Consider the following 26,550-nt stretch of genomic DNA (forward strand, 5'->3'; position numbering starts at 1 on the left):
GATCATCATGATGGTACAGAAGGGGATGGAAGCACCGGTCAAAAGAGCTCTGGTTTGAGGTGTCCCAGCTTCTGTTGACAACAGAGAAAACATTATTTTATGCAATAGTAATAACAACCACAAAACCATGCCTAAAGTTCCCATTCACTTACTGTTAATTTCCATGTTTATAGTTTACAACCCAGTATCTCATATAATTATTGTGCTCCTCATTTTTTCCTAGCTTTTTCCTTTGAGGCACCATCTGTCTTGTTAGGTTGGAGGATATTTGTATAACATAAGCTGAGTTGCTTCACAGCAAAATAATGATCTCTTATGAAGGGTCTATTTAGAAAAGCTTTCTCAAGGAAGCATATTTTAAAACAAGTGCGTTAACCACTCCCTTGAAGAGGATAGGCATTATTTTAAAAGGCATGTTTTCAGTTGATGTATCATCCAGCCCATGCAATTTGAGCTCTCTACCCCTCAATGGACTCATCTTTAAAATGGGGATAAAACAGCCTACTTTATTGGGGCACCTGGGTGGCTCAGTCAGTTAAGCAGCCGACTCTGGATTTCAGCTCAAGTTGTGGTCTCAGGGCACTAACATGGAGCCCGGAATCCAGTTCTGCACTCAGTATAGGGTCTGCTTGCCTTTCCCCCTGCCTCTCCCACTCAGGCTCTCTCTCTTCTCTCTCTCAAATAAACAAATCTTTTTTCTTTTTTTTAAAGCCCACTTCATTGAATTTCTGTAAGATTTAAATGAGAGAATGTGTATGAAAGTGCACGACATGTCACAAATAGTGAATAATGTTTGGTGAAATCATATGTACTAAAATGCATAAGTACTAAAATCATATTTAGATCTGCCTGTTACGTGTCTTATATCTTTTCACTTTTAGGTACCTCAAGTCGATTGTAGAGACAATTTTGATATATAAGCATTTTGTGAAACTAACTACAGAGCAGCCTGTGGCCAAGCAGGAGCTCGTGGACTTCTGGATGGACTTCTTGGTTGAGGCCACAAAGACCAATGTTACCGTCGTTAGGTTTCCAGTGAGTATTCTTCGTTTAGCTTAACTTTAGCTGCACTTCTCATTTGCTTCTTTTATTTAAAGAACGTTTTTGCACGTGATTCTAACAGTACTAGTGTTACTTTTTTTTAAAATAACTTCTCAAAATCGGGGACGTGAGATACACTTTTATGTTTTTGCCGTGGAATTTGGTGATTTCTTTGGATAAGTTGTGAAGCATGCTTTCCAAGAAAAGATTGTCTCTTGCTTAGCCTCAGTCAGTCAACACATAGCTTCAGACTAGAGCCAAGGTTGCTGTTAATTCCTACAACAGTTGTGTGAACATTGTCATCAATGTCAACACCGTTACTATGGTGGGAAGTGCTGTTACTCACCTCGGTCATTATTCCCTCTCCATTGCTCATTCCCCACATGGGTCAGAGTTAGATGGAGTGTCCTCAGTTCCCAGTCACATTTTACAGTCCCTTAGATCGTGAGAAATGATGACTCATAGGTTCCGATTTGCTGCGCACGTTGGCTAGATATAGATACAGATATATGTATAGTAGACACACACACACTTTTAAAAATATATTGCTCATCTTCTCAGCTGGTGCCTTTCCTATCCTGGTCGTTCTCAGAATACCGTCCAAAGCAGTATACGCTTTAGCATCCAATTCAAGAACCACTGACAAGTCACTGTGTGCCCTCAGCTCTTCCCACGTCCAAGTGATGCCATCAGTCTCTCTGTGTGAGCTCTCAGGTCCAATCCTCCATCCTCAGGTGGTGACAACTCTCAGTTCTTTTTCTAAGATCTTGTTCCCTAATTCTTGTTTATAAGATCATCTGTTTCATTTAATTAAATCCATTGCTGGCATTAACAGGCTTTCTTTACTCTCTATTCCCGATGAAGCCTTCAGCTCAGCAGGATCTTCAGCTGAAAAGCCTTTCAAACTAAAAACACTTTGTTTTCCAGCCTAGATAATGTGTAGCCTAGGAAAATAGTTGTCTCACAGTGAGCTGGCAGCATGCCCACAGCTGGGGCTCCGATGGGAGCAAATGCCATGAAAGAAGACAGCGCAGAACTGTCCGTATTGAGTTAACTGTTGACTTGATCGACTAGAAAATTGGCGATGAAAGGAAACCACTCCTCTTAGCTATTCTGAGCTCATTTAAATTAGTTTAGTATGAATTTGTCTGTCATACTATGAATGTCAAAAAATAAAACCAGCAGATATTAAGAAGTTAGGAGAATAAAGATATATACTCCAGGTGAGAGAGGCTTTCTTAAGCAAGAAAGGGACCTGTAAGCCCTAAAGGCAAATATTGACCAATTTGATTCATTAAAAATCCTAACTTTTGTTCGATAAAGAACATCGTGAACTTGGCAAATTCTAGAGAGGGAGAAGGTATTTAATACGAATGCAGCAAAGTTATCGATTTGCCTCGTAGGCAAAAAGAAAAAAAACAACAACTACTAATTGGTAAGAAAAAAAATGGACAAATCGTATGAAAAGATAATTAAGGTAGTCATTAGGTAGTCAAAACATGCAAATTAAAATGAGACACCATTGTACCTGTGCCATTTTGCACACGTATGCATAAATCTGTAGTATCAGTTCCCTGAAGTAGAATTAATTGAGATTGCCATGTTGCCTTCCATAGGGATTGTATCAGTTGGCATCCTCACTGGCAACACACGAGACTGACCACTTTCCTAAAGTCTCTCTCCAAAAAGTATGTTTATCATATTTGTACTTTTGCTAAACTTACAAATGAAAAAATGGTACATTGGGATCATTTTAATTAGTATTTCTCTTATTATGTGTGGGGTTGTGCATATGATTGTGTTTGTGTTTAAAAGACCACTTGGTGATTTAAAAAAAAAAAAAAGAGGGGGCACCTGGGTGACTCAGTGGGTTAGGCCTCTGCCTTCGACTCAGGTCATGATCCCAGGGTCTTGGGATCGAGTCCCACTCGGGCTCTCTGCTTGGCAGGGAGCCTGCTTCCTCCTCTCTCTCTCTCTGCAAAAAAAAAAAAGAATTTGTTGCCTACACTTATTAAAGATTTTTTTTTTACTTGACAGACAGAGATCACAAGTAGGCAGAGAGGCAGGCAGAGAGAAAGAGAGAGAAGCAGGCTCCCCGCCGAACAGAGAGCCCGACGTGGGGCTCGATCCCAGGATCCCGAGATCATGACCCAAGCCGAAGGCAGAGGCTTTAACCCACTGAGCCACCCAGGCACCCCTGTTGCCTACGTTTAAAAAATAAGGAGAGTTAGATCATCAGTGCTGGCTATAAATGGTACTGGTATTGGTATTGGTATAAATAACTATAAAATCTGAATAAAATATGTTAAATTCTGTTTCTACACATTAAATAGCAATTATCACAGGGTTGTGATCCCTGGGCAGGGAGGCACTTGAGGTGAGTCCCACCTCACCTACTTTTTTTCCCCTTAAGGCCTTTTTCTGGCTGCCACACCAGGAAGTAGAGCCCTAGCAGGGTGCGGCTGTCTCTCTGGGCGGAGGAGGCTGGAGGAGTGTTTGGGACTCTAAGACAGGTGGAATATGAGAAGCAGGGTGTTGGAGAAGGGGGAGTCTTAAAGAGTGAATCCCAAAATTCTGCCTGGGTATTTCCCTTGAGCCACAGAGCAACTCCTAGATAGTGTGAGCCAGGGGTAAGCACAGCATGAATAAACACAACTAACTACTGGTCCTAGTATTTGACCAAAATTGGGTTTTAGATGAAATCTATGTGGCTTAAGTAAACCTTATCAAGGTAAATCCCCTTGCTAGTTAGAAGATCAGGACCAGAAGTGGTAGAGAGCATTCTTTGGAAGGTTGGGAGCTGAGCAGATATCCCAGAACTTGAACAATGCAGGAGGAATAAGATGTTGGACTTTGGGTCTAGCCAGAATGATGAGATCCTGATGAATACCCCAAGGATTTAGAGGAGATAGAGAAAACCCATGCCCTAGGAGTAAAGCCAAAAATAAAAGACCCACCCTAACAAAGCTGTGATAAAACTAAGCCTCCATAGAAACAAGGTGATGCACTAAAAATTTGACTGCTAGCTAGGGGGCAGGGGTAGGGAGACCTCTGGAAAGATGCGGTTCAGAGCCTCTGCATTGGGTCAGACACAATCAAAGATTACTGGACATTCTAAGAAGAAAAAAAAGTGACCGATAATGAAGAGCTTGAAGAGCCCATAGAGGTGAGCCCAGAAGTGATTTACATATTGAAGTTACCGGATAAGAACTTCAAATAACTGTAATTACCATGTTAAAGAAGACAGAGGAAAAGATAGACAAAATATGTGAAAAGATAGAGTATTTCGGGGAGTCTGGGTGGCTCAGTGGGTTAAGCCTCTGCCTTCGGCTCAGGTCATGATCTCAGGGTCCTGGGATCAAGCCCGGCATCGGGCTCTCTGCTCAGCGGGGAGCCCGCTTCCCCCGCCTCTCTCTGCCTGCCTCTCTGCCTACTTGTGATCTCTCTGCCAAATAAATAAGTAAAAATTTTAAAAAAAAGATAAGAGTATTTCAACTGAAAATAAAGTTTATAAAAAAGTCAGATGAAAAATAAGGAGAGTTCACATAAAAATCTAGATTTTCATCTATTGAAAAACTAAAGGGACTGGCAGTTGAACTGCCTTTTCCAAAAGCAACAACCTACTAAGTCAACTATCTGTATGCGGCCATTCTAGACATTGATTACAATCCCATCCTTCCTGCTTCGCTCATCTGCCTTTCTCACTGGGCCCGCTCCCTGCAACCATTGGAATTTGCTCCCCGTGTTCCACTGCATAGAGAAAGGCAGGTGTCTAGTACCTGTGGTGCCATGTCAGTCACTAACTGACTCATTGCGTCCTCAGAGTAGCATCCTTAGCTCATACTTACGAAGGCCACAGTAGGTCTTGTTTGGGGGTGATAACATTTTCCTTCTCTTAAAGTGGATCTGATTAAAACCAAGATTACTTATATTAGAAAATATTTTATTTGGTTGCTTCTATTTATTTCACTACCATATCCATTCTCATTCCTCAAAGAAACAGCAGTGACCCTGTGTAAAAGAAGACAGACTAAAGTTTCTTTGCAAAATGACTTAAATAGTCCTCTCACTTATTATTATTATTTGGGTTTAGTTCCATTGATTCTTTTTTCTCACCTCTCTTCTCTGTTTATTTTCTTTACTTCCTACGTTGAAAAGTTAGGGGACCATCAACCCCTCACCCCAGGTCAGGTGAGAGGAAGTGGAGTGTGATGCTTCTGCGGACTCTTGTAGGAGCTGAGACATGTAACTATTTAATGTCTACCCTGTATAGTTTATAGGTCTCATTGCCCTCCTTCCTACTTCAGATACAAGATGTTAGATGTTCATTTTTTTTTAAATTTTTAGCCATCGATTTTAATGTTAAACAGTAGAAAAGTGTAGGAACTAAAAGCAAAAATGTTCGTACTTTCAAGTGGTTTTATCTGTTTTTGTCAAATTATCTCCTCTTCCTCCCCCTTCTCTCAGTCTTTCTGTGACCTCTGTAACGTATGCGACGGATTCCTCCCATTTTTGTGATTTCAAGGGCAGATCAAAGGGCTGGACAAGGGTTAATGATAATTACAACCAATTTTGATTTCCTATCTTGACACAGGAAAACATAGGTAAGATTTTATCTGTTAGAAATATGTGAAACAACAATAAAGACATAAATTTAAGAAGAGGAGATAACCCGGTGCTGTGCTTTTCTAATGTTAAATTCTGTGCCCACATGATTAGGGAACAAGGTATATTCTCATTTGTGGGTACAGTGACTTGGATGCTATTTTGGAAGACCTGCCTTTTATTCCCTATTATTCATCTTGTTTCACCAACCCTGGGATACTCAGATTTGAGAGCACCAATTCTGCCAAGATTTTTTGAAAATTTGTTTCCATTATTAATCAGCACAGTTTCATGTCTGTTGATTGGAATTTGGGACTTGATTCTCCTGGTATGTCCCTAAATCAGAATATGTTCCCCAACGGGCTCTTCTTGTGCTTTATTTGTGGTCTCTTCTATCTTATTTTCATAACTGGAGCCTGAGAATTAAGCCCTTATGTTTGTTTGTTTGTTTGTTTGTTTTTTAATAATCAAAAGTAAATAAAATTTAGTTTTCTTAATCCCCTTTCTGTAGTTCTCTGTACCCTAATTTAAATACATTTTACTCTTGTGGTAAATATAGCATAAAATCAGTACACTGTGTTTGCAGCGGATGGCCGAGGGTGGGGTGGCCAATCCACATACCTTCTCACTCAGACTGCGTGTTAGCTTACTCTGTATTGTGAGTCCATAATCCCTTGCTGATGAAGTCTTTTGAAGAGTTTTCCTCCACTTTTATTTGGTCAACTTGCTTCATGTAAGATTCTTTCTAAAAGCCATTTTTTTTTTTTTTTTGCATTTTAAGCAGTAGGGTAGAAAGAACTAGTCTAGGTTCTCTGATAATTTAGTATTGACTTTTCTTTCCTTTTTTAAATGTTCCTACTTAAGACCGCGGGGGAAATTTGAGCTAGGTGGGCGCTTGTAAGCATCTGTGTAAAAAGATAATAGTTGCTTCACCTTTAAAATCAGTGCATGTGTGGTATCTTAATGTTATTTGCACCTAGTATCAGATATTAGTAACACTGTACTACATCCTTTGAGAGAGATTGTCAACTCCATTGTTATGTACACCTCATACATCTCCAAAACAGGAGTAAGTTTTACTCCCCTCTTTTTCTCTCACAAGACTAAATATATCATTATTGAAGAGCCCAGTTTTATCTTGAAAGCAACACAAAAACATTTTTATTATTTCATACAGCTGCGTCCATTCCTTTGGCTTATATATAAAAGTCTTTCAATAATAACCAAAATCATTTTTCAATCCATTCACATAGGGAGGCGAACCATCCTACCACACCTTGTCGATAAGGTGTTGCAGGAGAAAACCGAAAATAGTACATGATGCTCTGTATGTGGGATCTTTTCTATGTACAGAATTATTTGCTTTACCACATTTCTGCCTTTTTTGGACACATGTAGATTTATAGAAATAGATTTTGCACTTACAGCAAGATAAAATAAAAGGCCTTAAAAATATCTTTAGAGTAGATTCCCTGGGGATAGTCAAACCAATATATGGACTTCAAAAATTTATTTCTAATTTCTTTAGCAGAAAAAGTGATGTATTACTGGAATTTAGGATAATTGTGTAATACCAAAAGTGCTCAAAGGACTCATAGGGAAGGCAACAGCTAGGAGTTAAAATGGTTTTCCCGCAGTTGTGGACCCAGATCCTCATCCGATAATCTCCCACGTCAGTTCAGTATTGCTCTAACAGCTCTAAATGACTTAAATCTGCAGTCACTAATGTGTGTTTCTTTGCCTTATGTTTTCAAGGTATTAATATTGGAACCAACCAAAATCTATCAACCTTCATATTTGTCTATCAACAATGAAGTTGAGGAAAAGACGATATCTATTTGGCACGTGCTTCCTGATGACAAGGTAAATTATGTAATTATTAAGACAAGAGCATTAATTGTGAAGGACTTTACTCCCTTCCAGCACTTATGGATTCCAGCAAATATCTGCATTACTCAAGAAGAAATAGCTTCACTGTGTGTTTATCTTGGCATAGACACATCTTGTAGTATAAATTTGTTAAAGTTGGGTTACAAATTTGACTCACTTAGTAAAACATAGCTGAACTTATTCGGATTTTTAATAACCATCCAAAGTACGCTTAAAATGAGACAGTTTCTCTGTTTTATAAATTCATGCTATAAATTATGTGTGGGAGACCTGAGACTTAAAAGATACATATCTTAATTCTAGGAAGCCTATCAGAATAAGACCACTCTAGTCTTACCCAAGTATGATTATAGTTATCATTTCATGACACTGTTTGGTTATCTAAGCAGCTGCTCGATTTCAGATTAGCCCCTGGCTCCGTGAGCTGGCACAGCCTCAGTGGGGCTATGCTGCCCTGGTTTGCAGACGGGTCTGAAATGCTCTCATTTCTCCCTACAGCAGTCATTTTGGTAGCTCCTTCCACTTCTGGATTTTATCAGTTTTGATGCTTATGTAAATCTTACTATTTTTTTAAGTTAGAAAAATTGCAAGACCTGATTCCAATCCATCGGATCAACCACAGAAATGAGAGAAGTCCTGTGGCAAAGTAGTTTTGTGGGGTTTTTGGTAATTGTTTTCCAAAATACCCTTAAATTTTCCTTAACAGTCATCCTTAACAACTCAACAAATATTTCTGGAGCACTTACTCTGTGATAGGAGCTCCCAGGCACTGTGTTAGGCACGAGGGAAACAGATGTGTGCAAAATAAGCAAAATTCCTGCTGTCTACTCCGGCAATAAGTAAATACAATATAGAAGTATATTAAAGGGGAAAATTTGGCAGAAAGGGGGAGTTAGGGAGTACATTTGGAAGCATGAGGTTGCAATTTTTAAAAATATCTATGTCAGCTTTAAAAATGTCTTTGAGTCAACAGTCTTGGGTTCCAAATTCCATCTCTGGCCTTGGCAGCATGGCTTCTCCACGTCCCAGTGTCCTCATCTGGAGAATGGGATAATAATAATATCCACCTCAAAAGGTTGTTGTTAAAAGTAAATGAAATATTATTAGTAGGGTATATTGCACAGATCCTAACATGTAATATATGCTTACTATATTGTAACAACAATAATCCACATATGAACTGAGCCCTAACGTTGAAACCTCAGAACTTAACTGGCTTGGCTCTTTAGCAATCATTTGGGAGGTTATTGGTATTATATTAGGACACTGTGATATTGTAATTTATAGTAAGAAATAAGGATTTGGTCTTCATCCACTTCTGGCACAGATTTCCTAAAGCCCTTAGAATTTCCAAAGCACTCAAGGCCATAAAAGTGGTTTTTTTTTTTATGTTAATAAGATGACTTTTGGACCCACCTAAGAATGAGGCCTGCCTGCCCAGGGAAAACTATGGGATTAGAGGACTAGAAATTTCAGTCCCACCCCTTGACGTCTGGGGAGGGGGGAGGAGATAAATTGAATGGATCTCCCATGGTCGGTGGATTTAATCGATCATACTTACGTCATGAAGCCCCCCCCCCCCAAAACCCAAAAAGGACGGGTTCAAAGAGCTTCCAGGTGGGTGAACAAGTGGAGATTTGGAGACAATGTCAGCCCTAGAGAGTTCAGGGAAGTTCTTAGCTTTTCTCTATAACTTGCCCTATAAATCTTGTCCATCTGGCTATTTCCTGGGTCATATCCTTTTATGATAAACCAGTAATCTAGTAACTAAAATATTTTCCCGAGTTCTATGAGCCACTGTAGCAAATTAGTCAAATACAAGAAGGGGGTCCTTGGAGCCTCCCATCTATGGCCGGGATGATGGCATAACTCCAGGTGGAGTTGTCTAGAGACAAAATCAAGAATAACTAATATAACTATATACATGTTGTTCACATTGTTTAAAGTACACAGTGTTTTATTTACATTATTTTAAAGTATATGCCTGTATGTTCTCACAAGCAGAAGTAAAAAGTACAAAATCTAAGAGGTTAGGAAACAGGAACATTATCTGGGAGAGGCAATTTTCAAAGGCTTGATTGGAAAGAGCAAGGTTATCCAAGGACACTTGGAAACAGAATGGGACTAAAGGAATTAGCAATTAGCAGGGCCAGGAGAATGAGTGGACAGCCAGAAGACAGAAAAAGAACAGAAAGTAAGCCAGAGATTTTTGGAAAATGAGTACTATTTCCAGCTAGTTGTCTGGAAGTTCTTTGTTGAATAAAGTTAGCCTTGTATTGACTCTCTTATGTTTTGTGACAACTGTAGGGACAATTTTTATATTACACTGAGAAATAAATAAATGAAGATGTAAAAGAGTGCATTAAGAAGGGTTATGGAATTGGGCTGTGAGTTGTCCAGTTTCCACTTTTACCATCTTTTTGATCAAGAAGAATTACATTTGCATTGTCCCCACTGTGCTAAAAATTCTCCTTGTTCAAAAATTTAAGCTTTCTTAAATCAGTTTCCATTTTAAATGTTATGTCAGTTTCTTTGAAAACCCTGGTTCTATCCATAGCATGTTCATTACCACTATCTTTCTGCTGTTTGAAATAGAAGTGATACCATTGGAATGAGGACAAGTAATAAAAATAAGATAACTCTGCTAATATTATGTTAGTTTAAAGCAACTGGAATAACTATCACTAATAACATAAATAGCAGGGGTATAGATCTGATGTTAAACTAAAAATGGGTGCTTTTTGTCATAGAATGGGTTTTTGGTTTTTTTTTTAAGATTTTATTTTTGAGAGAGAGCGCTTGAGTGCAAGCTGAGGAATGGAGGTTGAGGGGAGGGGCAGAGGGCAAGGCAGAGGGAGAATCCCAAGCAATCTCCCCACAGAGCTCACAATCCTGACCCTCCCCCAACAGACCATGACCTGAGCCAAAATCAAGAGTCAGAGGCCCAATCAACTGAGCCACTCAGGCACCCCTTGTCATAAAAAGTTTTAAATTGTTTTCTAAGAATAGAGCAGAGTGTGTTGCTCTTCATTTATCATGTTTATTTCTTTACTCCTTCTCTCAGGATTTTCATTCTAAAATGTGGAATGAACAGCTAGTATATACTTTATATTGCAGCAGTCAAAACGTTAATATCATTATACCAATTCCTAAGAGTCTCAGGACTCTTATTAGGGAGTTACTGTAAGTCAAGAACAAAATAAATTGCAATCCTAATCTTCAAACAGTTCTCCCTTTGTTCAATGGTTGGTTGTTGTATGAAGTCAAGTTAGTACTTGAAAAAAAGTCTGCATGGGCACAGGAAAGAAAAACTTAGACTGAGGAAGAGAAACATTTCTAAAATATTTTAAATGGTTGTTATTTAGAATCCCTTCCTTTTTTGGAGTCTGAGTACTCCTGTCCTGTCTGGTGGTCTCTCAGGGAAAGGTAGCAGGCAGCAGGGTCCCAGTGGAATATGAGGAGCTGACCTCACCCTGGCTCCAGCCATGGCCCCTCTGCGAAGACCTAGGAAATTTATGAGGGGAATATGTTTACCTCAGATTCTAGATTTGGATGATATGATCGTCTCATCCATCAAGGATGCTTTTAGATACAAAACTCCCACCTAAAAGTGGCTTCGAAGATAAGGAAATGTTATCTCACATAACAGGAACTTCTCAGGGGCAGAGGATCATGCTGGCGGTACGTCAGTAGTTGAACAGTATCAGAATTCTCAGGTGGCTTCTCTATACGCTCTTGATTTTTCTCTCCTTATCTTAAATAGCGGCTCAAAGCATCAGTTCACACACAGCTTCCCCAAAAAAAGGGTCCGGCCCTCCTTTTGTACCTTAAATTGTGTCATGTGTTCATGCCTAAACCAATCACTAGCAAGGAGAATGGACTTACATCGCCGATTTAGACCAATCATTACCCCTCATTGCTAAACACGGCCACCTGAATGCCAACGACATTCAGCTCTCCTTAGCAAAGAAGGAAGAGCGTGTCTGTTGTCTAGGGAGCTAATAGTATCTGCCAATGGAGAACTCCACCATTTTAGCTCAATGTTAACTCCTAGTCCCGACTCTATGGACGAGGGCATAGGATCTGACACTAACCAGTTCCTACAGTATGGTGCTTGTGCACAGTCAGTTAGCTGGAGTGTCCGTCTGGGGCTTGTTGAGGCTAATTATTCTAGCTCTGCCTCTGGCAATCCCTTTCCCCAGATTCCCAGACAGGCCCCAGGAACTTTTTAACCGCACCTGTTGGCCTTGTAGCTCACTAGCGCCTCCATGTGGTGAGTCCCAGTAGCAATGGCGCTGGGGAGCTGGGCCACCTTATTCCAGATCTCTCCATCACAGGCCCTGGGCTTCACACCAGTAAGGTAGAACATTCACTGGCAGCACTTGCAACCTTTCAAGAACCTAACATTCTGGAAATGCTGTTCTCCTTTCCTACAAACCCAGCCCAATCTATCTGGGAAATCTCTCCTTGCCTGTTCCCAGAACAGGGCTGATAGGAGATAGATTTTACCAATGCTATCCTGTGGCTGTTTTCCAGTTTCCCTGTTCAGTTGCATGTTTGCCTAAGAGCCCTACTGGCTCTGCTTTCCTCCACCACCTCCTGATCCTGGATGCAGGCTCTGAGGATAAGGCTGAACTGTACGCAAGTAACATGCGGGTAACAGCTGCAGCTCCGGGGTCCTATCTATTTAGAAGGTCACCTGAGGCCACCAGGATTTAGAACCAACTTTCCGTATTACCAGCTGAAGCTGCAGGGTGCTATTTTAATTTAACTCCCTCTGTACTCTGGTGAAAGAGAGCCACATTCCAGGAGCACCTTTCCATGGTCCCTTCCTTTCCTGGGCGCGTGCACATTTGTGAATTCAGGCCACATATCCGTGACCTGACTGGTGTGCGTTGAAACTAGTTTTTTCGTACATCTCCTTTGGGCTTGGGAGGATCTATTTGTATTTTAAGTTGCATGGTCCTAGCAAAGAACTAGGTGCTGTGGATATAAATTGTGGCTTTTTGATTTGCTTCAGCCAAAAGGAGAGTTCTGGTCCACCTCAGAGCCACAGGCTTCCTTACCCATTTCACAAGTCCAGCCAAGACCTCAAGCTCCTGGCAGTATTTTAAGTGGGTGGGTAAGAGCTTGTTTTCCTGGTTGTTTCCCATTTACAAAGTTGAATTGGCCATCTGAATGGACTATTGTAGAGTACTTGCTAAACTTGGACATGTGTATCGACTACCTTATTTCTACTAAAATATTTATGTTGTCAATTCTGTGTTGGTACCAGACATATTTTTATAGGGAATGTGATCCAATTTGTAATTTATTTAATTTAAAGACATGAGTGTAATAATTTAAACTTAGCTTGAGTAATAAACTCAAAAAATAAATTTGCACATTTTTTTCCTCTTGGCCCTGCCATCACCCATGTTTATCATATGACAATCAAATTTTTATGTTCAGACTTTATTACTATATTGAATTTTGCATAAAGCATTGTAGCTATGACAGACACTATCTGCATGCATGTACATACAGACATACTTGGAGTATTATTTTCTGGAGAAATAGAACTACCATTTCAGTTGAAAATTTAACTAAAGATAATTCAGAAATAATCATCTGTAAAGCCTTGCAGAGGCTTTATTCAAATTAATGTTTTTCTTTCTCAGAAAAGAAACATTACTCAGCTATAATAATTGAATTACCTTGATCACTGGGTTTTTATTTTAAAAATTAAGACATGACAGTTATTAGGTTAATTTGCTAAAGATCCAGTTTTTAGGATTTAATGAGAATAATTCCCCTAGATTCTCTTGGAAGCTGTTTTATTGAAGTACAGAAATTATTAAGCAGTGTAAACATCACCCTTGTGGCTTGGAAATGAATTACAATTTCCATCCAGATTATTAAAGAATTATGCACTGGGAAAAATTATTCTGTGTATATTATTGTAAAATAATAAAACAAAATTATGTTATTTTCATTCGGATGACTCAATGTTTGTTGTTCTTGTCATTCTTCCCCTATGTTCTAGAAAGGTATACATGAGTGGAATTTTAGTGCTGCTTCTATCAGGGGAGTGAGGTAAGTTTACTTGGTACATTTTTTTTTACTTAGAAGACAATAGAACTTTTAGTCAGGATTTTAAAATGCAGAGAACTTGAAGAACCCTTCTCTTGATGAAAATGCTCAGCCTCCTTTTCTGTTTTCGTTATGAAAACATCTATAACAAAGCTTTGTTAGTCGAACTGACTCTGTGCCTGTCACCTGCTTCAGATGTGGAGAATGAGGGGTAAATGTGGACTGTGGAACAGAATCAAAGTGTCGATAAAAGTGAGCTATTCGGGTCCTCAATAGTTGGTTGAGCTGTGGGTTTATGTGCTAGGATGGGTTTCTAGTCGTTTGAGATGCCAGGAACTAATCTCTTCTTAGGTGGAACCAAAAAATCCACATACCATCAATCACATTGTGTCCTAGAGTTAACGTAACCTATTAGTGAGACTATGAGAAATTCATTTTTTAAAAACTTTTCCTTGGCTTGCTGCTAACGACGTGTTCTTGAGATTATAGTGGCTCCCTTCAGTTTAGTTCCATTCTGACGTTGCCATCATAAAGCCAGTAGGTCAGGAAATGCTATTTCCTGGGATTTAGAAATGAGATTTTTTCCAGAACCAAGAGCCACTGGTTAAACATTTAAATACTTACTTTATAGAAGCTCAGGCTAAACCAACTCTTGGAACTTTCAAACCAAATTACTTATGTTTACTACTATTTATCTCCACATAATAAAGAGAAATGAGAAAAAACAGATTTCTGGAGGCTGGTTACACAATACCCTGTTGCTTTTGGCATAATAATAATTGGTTTTGTTGGAGCATGAACTGGTAGAGACGTCTGAGTCACTGATAATTGGAGTTTGCCTGGTAAAACCACCTGTTACCTCTTGAGAGATCTGCAGGGAAACAAGCAAGATAATGGACTGACTCATTTGCTATCTTTCCAACCAATGCCTTCTCAAATAAAGTTTTACTCTCTTAATATTTAATTTTTAAAACCAGTCATTAGCAAGGCAATTGTTATTTACTACTGCATTTCTAAACAGTCTAGGAAAGTACAGTAATAGAAATTCCACCTTATCATATCTATTTTCCAATGAAATTTTTTAAATTAAATATGGCATCACTCCATAAACTTTTGTTGTGACTTGCAGCATATACATAGAATCCTTCCAGATGGCTTCCTGCTGGTTTATACGTTGAGAAACTTAAGCTGTAGTGTGTGTCTTCAGAGGGAGCTAACTTTTCTTGGCTTCCTCCTTTTTAAAGAGATAACCACACACACACACACACACACACACACAAAACCCAAAAACCTGAGTCAGCAGTTTGTCTTGCATCATCTCAGAACTTGCTTGCTCAGCTCAGTCAACGGGCATGTATTGAGCACCAGCTGTATGTCACATGTTGAGTCCTATTCTGCTAGTACAACAATGACTAAGACATGAACTCGCACTCTCAAAGAGCTGACAACCCATCAGTGGAACATTTAACAAGGAAGGACCGTACAGTCATTATTGAGCTGACAGTGAGCCAAGCAATGACAGATCTATGTTTAAGGAACAGAGGCGCAAGAGAAAGTCTTTCTGTTTAAGGTAGAAGTAGGGAAGGGAGAGGGTAGGATCTAAGCTGGGCCTTGAATGAGGAATAGAATTTCTTTAAAAAGTCAAAAATGATGTAAATTTCAAATTGAAGGAACAGCAGATGCAAAGGCATAAAATAGAGATTGACAAAGGAGGGTCCATAGGCCAAATCTGGCCCACTGCCTGTTTTTGTAAATAAAGTTTTATTGGAACTCAGCCATGTTCATTTGTGTATTGCCTAAGACTGCTCCAACACCCAAACTTGAAATATTTACTCTCTGGCCCATTACAGGAAATATTTGCTAACCTTTGGCATAAAACAGCAATGCCTGAATGGTAGACTCAAAATTATTTCAGTTGCTATAAAATTGCTTGCTGAGTCAGAACCAAGTGCCGTTCCACATTTCCTCACACCTCAAAATCTCTACAACGCATGAGGTGCTTTGACTGCCTCCCCGCATTGCCTTCCTGGCTTTGGAAACATTTTGCTGTTCTGTAGATGCCAAAGAACTAGAATCGCGGAGCTCAGTCAGCCACTCCATACTTCTGCCTTTTATTCCGTATTACAGTGTGGTACTGTAGCAGGCAGGACAATTTCCCGTGCTCGGTTGGAGGGATACATAGCGGAGGTATACTTACAACCCCCCAGAGCAACCCCACTGGCAGATATGAGTAGGAGCACAATTCTCAGACTCTTAAGTAATTTTAGTATTGTGGTATGGGGGGGAAACATCACTTTTTCAAGTGCTATTATATCTTTTTGTTATAAACAACATTGATATCATAATGGGGATTGGCTATAAAAGGTATTTATTTTGCACTGCACATTCATAGAAATATTGCTGTTTCCCTGAATAATTCTCTTTGTTTCTTTCAGTATTTCTAAATTTGAAGAGCGATGCTGTTTTCTTTACGTGCTTCATAATTCTGACGATTTCCAAATCTATTTCTGTACAGAACTGCACTGTAAAAAGTACGTACTCATCATTGTTTAGGTGTAAAAAATACTGTTCTTTCCTGATCATTATTTTTAATTAATGAGTGAACTTGTAGCTCCTATAAGGAATTTGTGGCTGTGTGGTTATATAAATATTTCATTTGGCCTAATAGTTTATAATTATGGGGTATGTTTAACAATCAGAGAATGGGGGGGAGAGCTCTTTTTAATAAACCATGCTTTTTCTTACTCATAATTTATTTTTCCACAGGTAAAACATTAACCAAGACCTGCCAGTTAATGACCAACTGTTAATGTCTCATTTTTAAAGTGCTCACTTATTGCGATAAATGATTACCAAAATCTTCATTCTTGAATTCTTTGAACAGGGGCTCTTAACTCTGGTTCAGATTAGAATCAGCTGGTGCATTTTAACAAGTGCCTGGGCCCTACCCCTGACGAATTTTGTTGGATTTCCTGGTGGGGGTACAGCTTGAGTTAAGAGCCAGTGATCTGATCTATACCCATAAAAGACAGTCCAAAAATCCATGCATTGCACTGTATGCTGTGTTAACCTCCCTGGGTATATTTCTCTTGAGCAAATAATTAAGTACTTCATGCTCCCTTAGGACATAGTGACTGACTGTGGGGACCTAGGCAAGTGAGTAACAATTTAGAAACCAAAGTGCAGGTAAAGCCAGCTTAGACTTAAAACTTTCCTGAGGATTGTTCTTATTCGAATAATCACCATCTGAGCCCATGGTAAATAACTAATATACTAGTTGCAGTATACAGTTATTTTTATCTTGGTATCAAAAAAATTTATAAATCCATAATTCTATAGTTGGCTATAGAACTGTATGGTTATAGTTTTATCTTTATTATTATAAAATATATAGAAAAGGATTTGGAAATAAGAAATAATTCTTAGTACACACATATGGTCTGCTTTTCTACTTAAATTCTCAACGCTACTGATTTGTTTTTATGATAGTGATAGCCAGGATTTATGGAGTTCATACCCCAGATCTAATATCTGCTTTAATCTTCAAATAAAAACTGTTAGGTAGCTAATATTAACATCTTCACTGAAAAGAGTTTTTAAAAAAGAGTCTTAAACAATTCAATGAACTTAAAATCATATTTAATAAAAACTAAACATCTGGGATTTGGACCAAGTACATGTGACTCTAGAATCCAGGCTCCAAATAATTACAGTGTTCCCATCCCACTGTATTATATTCTGCTTAGAGATGTTCATGTTGAAAAACTTTGTGTGAATAGCTGATGGAAGTCTTTACCCCAGATCTTTAAGTCTGTCTTTAAAGTCAGATTTTTTTTTTTTTTTTTAGGTTTTTCCCTTTCTTCTTCTTCTTGGTTAAATTTGCCTTTGTCTCTAACTCATCAGGATATTTAACCTTCCCTAGAGCATACTGTTACTCTGATCAGACTTGGGAACTTCTTTTTCTTGTCAGTGACCTCCAAGAAATGTATACAGAGAAAGGAAAACTAGGGAAGTAGGCACCACATGCAAACTCCATAGATAGGTTCCAAATTCCCAACTGGGCAGGGGGGACGGCTGGCTGGCTGGATGGATGGATGGATGAATGGATTTAAAAGAGGTACAGAAAAAAAAAAGAGGTACAGAGATAGAAAAAAAGTTCTGAGTTATAGAAGGTAGATTTTTCTTATCCCACATAACCTACTCTTTCCTTGGGCTGGCAATGCAGAGCATTACCTTTGTGTGAGATCATCAGCCTCTAGTCATAGTGCCTCCCATGCTTTAAGTTTGTGAACTGTTAGCAACCCCTCTGCATAGACGAGGAACAGCTAGGGTTACAGGGAGCAAATCTGTTTCTTGTTGTGACTATTTTTCTTGGCTCTGAAATGGTATACAGGAAAAAAAAAAAAAAAAAGAAGAAGAAGAAGAAAACAAAAAACTTCACAAGAAGAGTTCCTGAAGAAAATGTCACCAAAAAAAGAGGTGGCTTCTTTCACAAACATACAAGCCAGCTGTTCCTAATTCATATTGGTGTTTTGCAGATTGTGTTTACAGAACACCATATTTATGATAGTAAAGGCAAAATATTTAATGACTGACATCAGATGTTGTAGTGGCCCACACTATATCAAATAATCACCGCAGAATTTAGAGACACTATTCCAGATTATGGGTATTTTTGTTAATTCCCATTTTAAATAATAATACGACCATCAGCAAAACAATAGTAGCTTATTTTAATAAATGCACTCTGTTAAGCACTTTACAAATATTACATCAAGTCGTCTTCCTAACAACCTTTAAGTTAGATACTGCTATAGACCCTGTTGTGTGATGAAGGGGTGAGGCTCAGAGAGGTGGAGCAGCTTGCCCCAAGTCACACAAATACTAACAATCTTGGCCTGACATCCAAGTCCCACAGTCTTCACATCTCTATGAGTTTGTCTAGCTTCATTGTTCTAAATCTATATTACATTACTGTTATTTGAGGTGAGGCTTTAGGTTGGACAATTCTACCAGCCTCTCTTTTTCTTTTTGAAAAATCCTATTTTTCGTGTTGATACTGATAGTTTATTGCCTGATTTTTTAGAAAGTCTCTTCGTTCCCATTTTTGGCTCTGAAGTCACGTTGGAACATACTTGCTTGTATTTAATATCAGATGCATTCTGAGTGACCACATACCAACTCTCCCTGTAGGTTTTTTGAAATGGTGAACACCATCACTGAGGAGAAGGGGAGAAGCACGGAGGAAGGTGATTGTGAAGGTGACTCCTTGGAGGTAATGACTCTGGTTGCGTGTTCATTTTACAAAGTTTCTCTGTTTTTGTTTTTGTTTTTGCTTCTTTGTTTGTTTTAAGATTTTATTTATTGAGCACCTGGCTGGCTTGGTTGGTTGAGCATCTGCCTTCAGCTCAGGTCAGGATCCCAGGGTCCTAGGATAGAGTCTCACATTGGGCTCCCTGCTCGGCAGGGAGTCTTATTTTTTTAAAGATTTTATTTACGTATTTGAGAGAGTGTGAGAGACCACAAGCAGGGGGACAGACAGAGAGAGAAGTAGGTTTCCCGCTGAGCAGGGAGCCCGACACAGAGCTCAATCCCAGCACCCCTGGATCATGACGTGAGCCAAAGGCAGACACTTAACTGACTGAGCCACCCAGGCATCCCTTCTCTATGACTTAAAAAAAAAAAATGAACATTTAAAGTCTTACTGGGGGATGCGTTGGGGGAGGACATGTAAGTGGTGATGAGGGGTGAGGAGCTAGAGTCTGTGAGCTTTCCCTTAATGCTGAAGGCAGTTTCTGGAATTCCTTGTTTTAAAAAAGAGCTGAAAAGGGTGCCTGGGAGGCTCAGTAGGTTCAACGCCCAACTCTTGATTTTGGCTCTGCTCATGGTCTCAGGGTCCTTGGATGGAGCCCCATGTCTAGCTCCCCACTCAGCAGGGAGTCTGCTTTTCTCCTTCTCCCTCTGCCCCTCCCCCTGCTCATAGAGGCAGGCTTGTCCGGGCGCTCTCTCTCTCTCAAATAAATAAATCTTAAAAAAAAAAAAAAAAGCGAAAAAGCAAACATTGGAGATCTTACTTAGGAATACTGAGTTTTTATGTTTTGCTTACCTGATAGTAACCGTGCTTTATCTCTGAGGATGCTAATTTACCCTCCACACACAGACCACAGTGCCCTCGCATTTTTTTATGCTTCTCTGAGATATGTGCAATTCAAACAAGCAAAATTCAGTGAAAATTCTGAATGGCACGACTGGCCATAGCCTTCCTCTGTGTGCTACACAGAGGACCTGGACCAACAGATTATTAATGGAATACAGAGAGAAGGTAATAATAGTCACCTGAAATGCTGTTCCTCTCAAGCCCAGTCCTCTGACTTCTGCCTCAGGGACACAGGACACTGCAGACACCTATTCCTAGATGGTGTCTGCTTTTTTTGTCGTGGCTCCTTGATGAAAAGAGCCTTTTATCTCTGTAAGGACCGTGTGGAGTGTCCCAAGAGGGCTGACCCCCGTGCTTGACCCTCCTCCAGGCATGACAGTAGTCCAGCTTCTTCTCTAAGCCCTGACCAGTGCTGGACTTGAGAAAAAAATTCAGAATCCAAACAATCCTGAAAATGTCATTTCTAATGTTAAAGTGAAACTGAGGAAGCTAGAGCACCAGCCTGTCTGGCATTCTTATTTATTAGGTCACTTTGATTATGTCATCCCACATACTAGAATCTTTATAAAAACACTGAAGTCGTAGGGTAGCAGTTGAAGGAGAATTTAAATATAATAACCAAGTGTTAACTCTGTCCAGAGTTAAGTTCTATAATTATCTAGCAGTTCTCTAGCTTTGATGTTCCTAGGTCAGCCTAAGGCTCTTTCATTAAAATTATAAAAAAATGATAGGACCTAATTTGGGGGGAAAAATTTTTTTCCCCATGCATTAGCTTGTTGCCTATAGGAGGAATAGATAATATTTACTTGTATATGTTTTATATTTTACAACTTTTATTTTCTTACTCAAGTGATTTTGTTAGGAATTAGATCTCTTGGTTCCTACATCAGTGGTCCTTGACTAGACCTCATTATCTTTGTGTTTATTTGGTTTAAATTTAGTCACTTGATACACAGCAATGACCAAGGTAAAAGGCAGCAAAGACAATGGAAATGAAATACTTTTATTAGTAAATATAAAATGTTGAAGTGGGTGGACTGGAAAATCCATAAAGTTCTGCTGCAATGTCATAAAATGCTGGCTTTTTAAAACCAGTGAGAGCCATCCTGTGTTTTCTGCCCTTTTTTAAGGAACTAAATCCGTCTTACCAAAAATACATAGAGCATAGCCAGGTTGTGGTCACCATATAAACAACGTGGTCTTCTTAATTGATTAAATTCACAGTTTGAACTCTACTCCAGAAACCACTTTAACCATATTCATAGCATAACACAGGTCTAACAGCCTCAGAATTTGTGATAAATTTTGCCAGCTGATTTTTCTAAGACTCGGTTTCCTATAATGTGTAAAAAAAAAAAAAAAGTAGGTAGATCACTTTTTAAAGAGCTTCCACAAAGATACAGAACCAAGATCCTTTGATCTGGATACAGTAATAAATGGGGTGGCTGTGTGAGGCTCTTTCTGGTCAGGCAGTCCGTCTGCAAGCACTGAGAACAGTCACCAACCAAATAAGGAAGGGAATGTTCCGGATTCTCCATAGGAAGAGCTGGAGGGTTTTATAGTTGCTGGGCGGACCTCATAGAAACCAGCTTACATAGTATTGCTGATGCATCAAAGTGCTCCTAACTCACCCCTCTCGAGGAAGTACAGGGATCCTATTCTTTTAATGTTAGAAAAACACTCTTCCACTCTGTCCTTTGTATGCTCTCAGAAAAATTTAAAATCTTGACACAGAATGGCTTCTACAGTATTCCCAGTGTACTGTATAACATATATCATGTATTCAAGCATACTTAAAATAAGTATGTTTAAATAAGTTGTGGGTCGTTTTCCATTAAACCCCAAGAAGTGACCTTGCTGGCATTCATGTGTTGGGTGGAATGTGGGGTGGCAGTGTTCTGTGGGCATAATGGTCATGAACAGAGATTGCAGTGATGTTCTGGGCTGTGAACATGGGGACATCTGTCTTCACTCTCCCTCTCACTGAGTGTCCCTTTGTACCCAGAGCAACTTGGGGAGATGAGTCACTAAATAGCCTGAACTTACATTTTTGCCTAACTTTTGATAACTTCATGATTACATTTCTTATATATCTTCAACATTCTTAATTTAAAACGATCTTATTGGTGTTCTAAATATTTGATGAAAATGAATTCTTTAGGGGTGCCTGGGTAGCTCAGTGGTTTAAGCCTTTGCCTTCAGCTCAGTTCAGGATCTCAGGGTGCTGGGATCGAGCCCTGCATCGGGCTCTCTGCTCAGCAGAGAGCCTGCTTCCCCTCCCCGCCTCTGCCTGCCGCTCTGCCTACTTGTGATCTCTGTCTCTCTGTCAAATCAATAAATAAAATCTTTAAAAAAAAAAAAGATAATTTCATTACCACAAATTAGACTCAACCATCAGCCCATGAATGACACACAAAACATAATTCTTCTACTTCCTATTCGTGATAGTGTAAACTTAAAGACCATCTTTACATGGCGATTAAGATTTATATGCAGAATAGTTGCTTTCTTATCATCACCTCAGCTGGGGATAGAACTAAAGTTGTTTCAGTGCATGTGTCAATTATTCTGAAGCCTTTGGGAAGCCAGGCCCACAGCAAATTTAAAATGTTGGAATGGTGAAACGTTCTTTAATGTTGACTTCACTTAGGGTTTTGTCAACATTGGCAAACTTCACTATCAACGTAGTTCTATAAACTACAAATTTGAAGCTAATCCCTAGACTTCTGGATGTTTGACAGACTTCTAATCTGAAGCCCATATTAAGATCTACTTTTCTTTTTTATTTGACTCAAAAGGTTTCTTTGAAGCAGTACAGTTGTGGGAGGGATTCAGCCTCCTTCAGGTCATGGTCTGCTGCCTTCTTCAACTGATCAAGCCTGACTCTACTGAAATTGCTGTGTGGGGGTCAGGAGCCGTGGGCTCTCATTCTGACTTTGCTAACGGCCAGTTTTATTTTGGACAAAATTCATAGTCTTGGCTGGGCTAAAATGATTGGATTCCTCGTGTGAGTGGACCAAGAACACCTTAAATATGCTTTCCTAGCTCAAAATCGTATAGTTTTTCAAGCTTAGTACAAACTATGCAAGGTTATTTCAAATATAGATCAGTCCCACTTTCAGAGGACTTTCCTCTGACATGGAAAGGCAAGGAATCTGTATCTTAAATAATTTAATGGTTCGGTAAAGTTATATTGAAATCATTGAACACTGGATTGCCTTTAACTCTAAGAGTTCTAATATGTATCAGCTGTGGTCCCTATTTTGTTATCAGCCTTCCATAGTTTCGCTAATACATTGGGCATCTACCCAGCAGCCTCCTGGGAGAAACCCGTATTCTGCCTCTCATCTTCCTCACACCACAACGTGTCTCCAGCCCAGTTACCTAATCCTCTCTGTCATTCCCCCATCTCAGGTCTTTACCACCGCTCTTGTGGCCTCATCTCTCTCCTGCCATCAATGTGCATCTCTGTGATCATCAGAGAGATCTCTCACACGATTTTATCCTGCGACTCCCCTCTTTAAAAACCTTTGATGCTACTCTCTGTAGAAGGTTTCCTCAGATACAGTGTTCTCAGCCCTCTGGCTGGAACATAGACTTGCCTTTCCACCCCGTGGGCTGGGATTGCCAGACTCTTCCATTTTGCAGAGGACTAAGCTTTTCTGCCCCTGGGCTTGATCCGCAGATGCCCAACTCCACATGCCTTTTCTTCTTTGTCCCACCTGGTGACTGCATCCTCATTTTTTAAGTCGCAAGCCAAGTGTCATTTCTCAACACCACCTTTCACTTTCCTCTGCTTTCCTAGCATTTTGGGCCCCATCCTCTGCCTCAGTTCTTCTCACTGCATTGTAATGATCCCAGGACATCCCAGGACAGGGGTATGGCTCTGTTTCCTTTCTAATCACGTTGTCTCACATGGTATGAGGCATCCAAGCAGAAGTAGTTCAATTAGATCAGAAGGCTTGGAAGGGCTCGAAGGTTGTGTGTGATAAAGCTCAAACTGGGGGAGAGGGCTGTGGATTGGAAGGGACAGAGTAGGTGCTGTGACACTGTCCTGGAAGTTGTTCAGTGTTAAGTCAATGAAAGAATGAACACCATAATCCAGCTGCATATCATAACCAAGGCATCATTGACTCATTCTCTTTTCATTTCTTTCTATTTTTATCTCCTTGGAGGAAAAAATGCCAGACACAAATTACCAAGGTCCTTTTGGCCCTCAATGCAAAATATGGTGTGTCTCCCTCCTCGCTCCTCTCCCAAACACATACATATACTCCACCTCTCCGAACCTCCACCTCTCTTTCCCTCCCTCCTGCCATCCCTTTTCCTCTTTATCTCTCTTTCGCATATATTCATGTGTACCTCTCTGTTACATCAAAATGGGCACATGGCTGACCTGAACCTGAAGTAATCATAGCTCCTGGGCCTGCGCACCTGTGTGCATCGTGTACTTTCTAGTGTGCAGAAAGAGAAAGTTGACCCCTTGAGGGGTGAAGTGGAGGCAAGAAAGATAAAAGGAATATTTTTCCTTTGACATAAACATCTGCAGAATGATGAAATAACTTACCATTTCCTTTTCTGATCATTTGCTTCACAAACATTAACAGTGAATTATGATTTAGAATTCATTGAAATCAATTTGGAATCATCAGCACATTGGTTTGTTTGTCTTTAACATCCCATTTCTAATTTTGAACATATCTGAAGCTCAACGCCCACATTTACTGCACTGAAAAAATATATCCCTTACGGTGCTGTATGATATGAGTACCAATTTGTCACTCATTCTTTCCTTCTGTTGGGAAGGAAAAAAAAAACCAAAACTTTTTCCTCTATCAACTGTCCAGTGATTGGGGGCCTGCAAATTAACTGACAAAAGACAGATTAACAAGAGAAAAGGCAAGGTTTATTCAGGTATGTGGGAGCACTTAAAGTGGCTTCTGATCAGCTTGAGTTACCTTTGCTTATCCTCCTGAGAAAAGTCCTTCATAGGCCTTTAAGGAAAAGCATGCGGTGAGAAACTAATGAGGAAAAAGTGGAAGGCACAGAACGTTTTGGCAAGGTTATGTTTATGTAATATCTCATCTAGGTACGAATGGTCCTAAACCTCCCAGAGAGGGGATTTTGGCAGCTGTATTTTCAGGAGGCTTTGTCTAAGCCAGCCAAAAAGGTTTTAGATAAGGGTTTTTAATGCAGCCACTATTGATTCACATGTTTTCAGCTTAAACTCGTGTTTATACCACATTGATAGGTATAAATTCACTTCACTCAATGAATATTTATTCATACCTATCATGTGGTAGTCATTATCCTAGCTGCTGGGGATACAACAGAGAAAAATTTGAGAAAAATCCCTGCCTTCACTGAGCTTACATCCTAGTGAAAGACCAGCAATAAACAACATAAATACGTAAAATACATAGCATGTTTGATAATGATCAGTGTTAAGGAGAAAAATTAAGTAGGAAAAGGGTCAGAAAGTTACAGTGTAACAGAGCATGCAAGTTTAGACAAATAAGCAGGGGAAGGCTCACTGAGAAGGTGATATTTGAGTAAAGTCTGGAGGGAGAAGAGATCTATCAAACTGGTTATTTGAACCTAAGCATTTTTAGCATTTTATTAATGTTATAATTGTTATTAATGTTTTTGACATTTACATATTAAGAAGGCAATACAGACTGAAAATTAACGAAGTTATCCTTTGGGTCTTTGAAGTGACCACTCACCTAATGTAATTAAGCCCCAGAGGGAAGTGCATGGCCTTTGGAAGTTGGCTGTGTTACTGTAGGTCCCTTGACAGCCCAGGAACTAAGTGAATCACCACTTTGTTGTTTGGCCTTGTCAATATTGTCTTCCTACGCTGATTCCCTTTCCAGTACCAGACTTAGATTGTTCTGGGCAGGCAACAATAGAGAGATGATTCTAGAAGTATTCCCATCATTGCTTCGAAATGCAGTTGTTTCCCTTAGCAACAATCTAATTCACTAACTTATTGCCATAGAAATAGAATGCAGAGTATATAAGCAGTGTATTCTTACCTTTTTATTTTTTTAAAACACTCTTTCCTCCACCGCTAATGTTTTCCATGTTTCTAATTTAACACACCTTTTCTTTCCTGGGCCAGCTCTGTTCTACTTTTTCTGACTTATAGACCAGGCTAGTCTCCTCAAACCTGCCTTTCCATTATATGTCTATATGGTCAGAATAGAAAGAAGAAATTTTTAAAATGAAGTAGCAATTACTCCCTGGAATGGTTGTCAGTCACTTTGGTTTTATGAAAAGCCCTTTCGATTTTTACTGTGACTATTTTGTTTATCTGCCATACCTAACAAATAATCTTTTAAAAAGAGAAAAAGTCTTTTGATGCTTTGCATTCCAGAGGGGAGCTAAAACTGGGGCAGCCTCATGAAGGTTTATATATTCTTCACCACACTGTATAAATATCTGTGTGGCAAAACTCCTTTCAACCAAGAATAAACTGATGCTGATTTTCAGTGTTTTGTTTTGGCACCCAGTTTATTAAAAAAAAAAAACAAAGTGGTTCTCTTCAAGTTTTCTATATCCTGATTAATCAGTTAAGTAAATAATTACTGAGCATCTGCAAACCAGATACTGCCAAGACTAGAGGTAGAGCAATTAAAGATAAATCGTAGCTCTCACAAAGCTCAGAGTCCAGACGGGGATGCAGACTGAGCAAGAGAAGGAAGGGTTACCAAAGCATGAGTAAGGGCAGAAAGCCTTTGAAGCACATCAGACCAGAAAGTAACCCAGCTCTTGAGGGTCAG

The 26,550-nt window shown here is 39.5% G+C and overlaps 1 protein-coding gene across 1 annotated transcript in view; it reads left to right on the forward strand.

The window, feature by feature from the left end:
* Positions 1-26,550, forward strand: part of MAP3K5 (mitogen-activated protein kinase kinase kinase 5) — a 203,734-nt gene that overhangs the window by 116,598 nt on the left and 60,586 nt on the right. Inside the window, exons 10-14 of the mRNA XM_046005093.1 lie at positions 882-1,035; positions 7,402-7,509; positions 13,562-13,611; positions 16,044-16,139; positions 18,802-18,883. Coding sequence (XP_045861049.1) covers positions 882-1,035; positions 7,402-7,509; positions 13,562-13,611; positions 16,044-16,139; positions 18,802-18,883 — 490 coding nt within the window. The remainder of the gene's footprint in view (positions 1-881; positions 1,036-7,401; positions 7,510-13,561; positions 13,612-16,043; positions 16,140-18,801; positions 18,884-26,550) is intronic.

Source organism: Meles meles, chromosome 5 (genome assembly GCF_922984935.1).
Source record: "Meles meles chromosome 5, mMelMel3.1 paternal haplotype, whole genome shotgun sequence".
Taxonomy (NCBI): Eukaryota; Metazoa; Chordata; class Mammalia; order Carnivora; family Mustelidae; genus Meles; species Meles meles.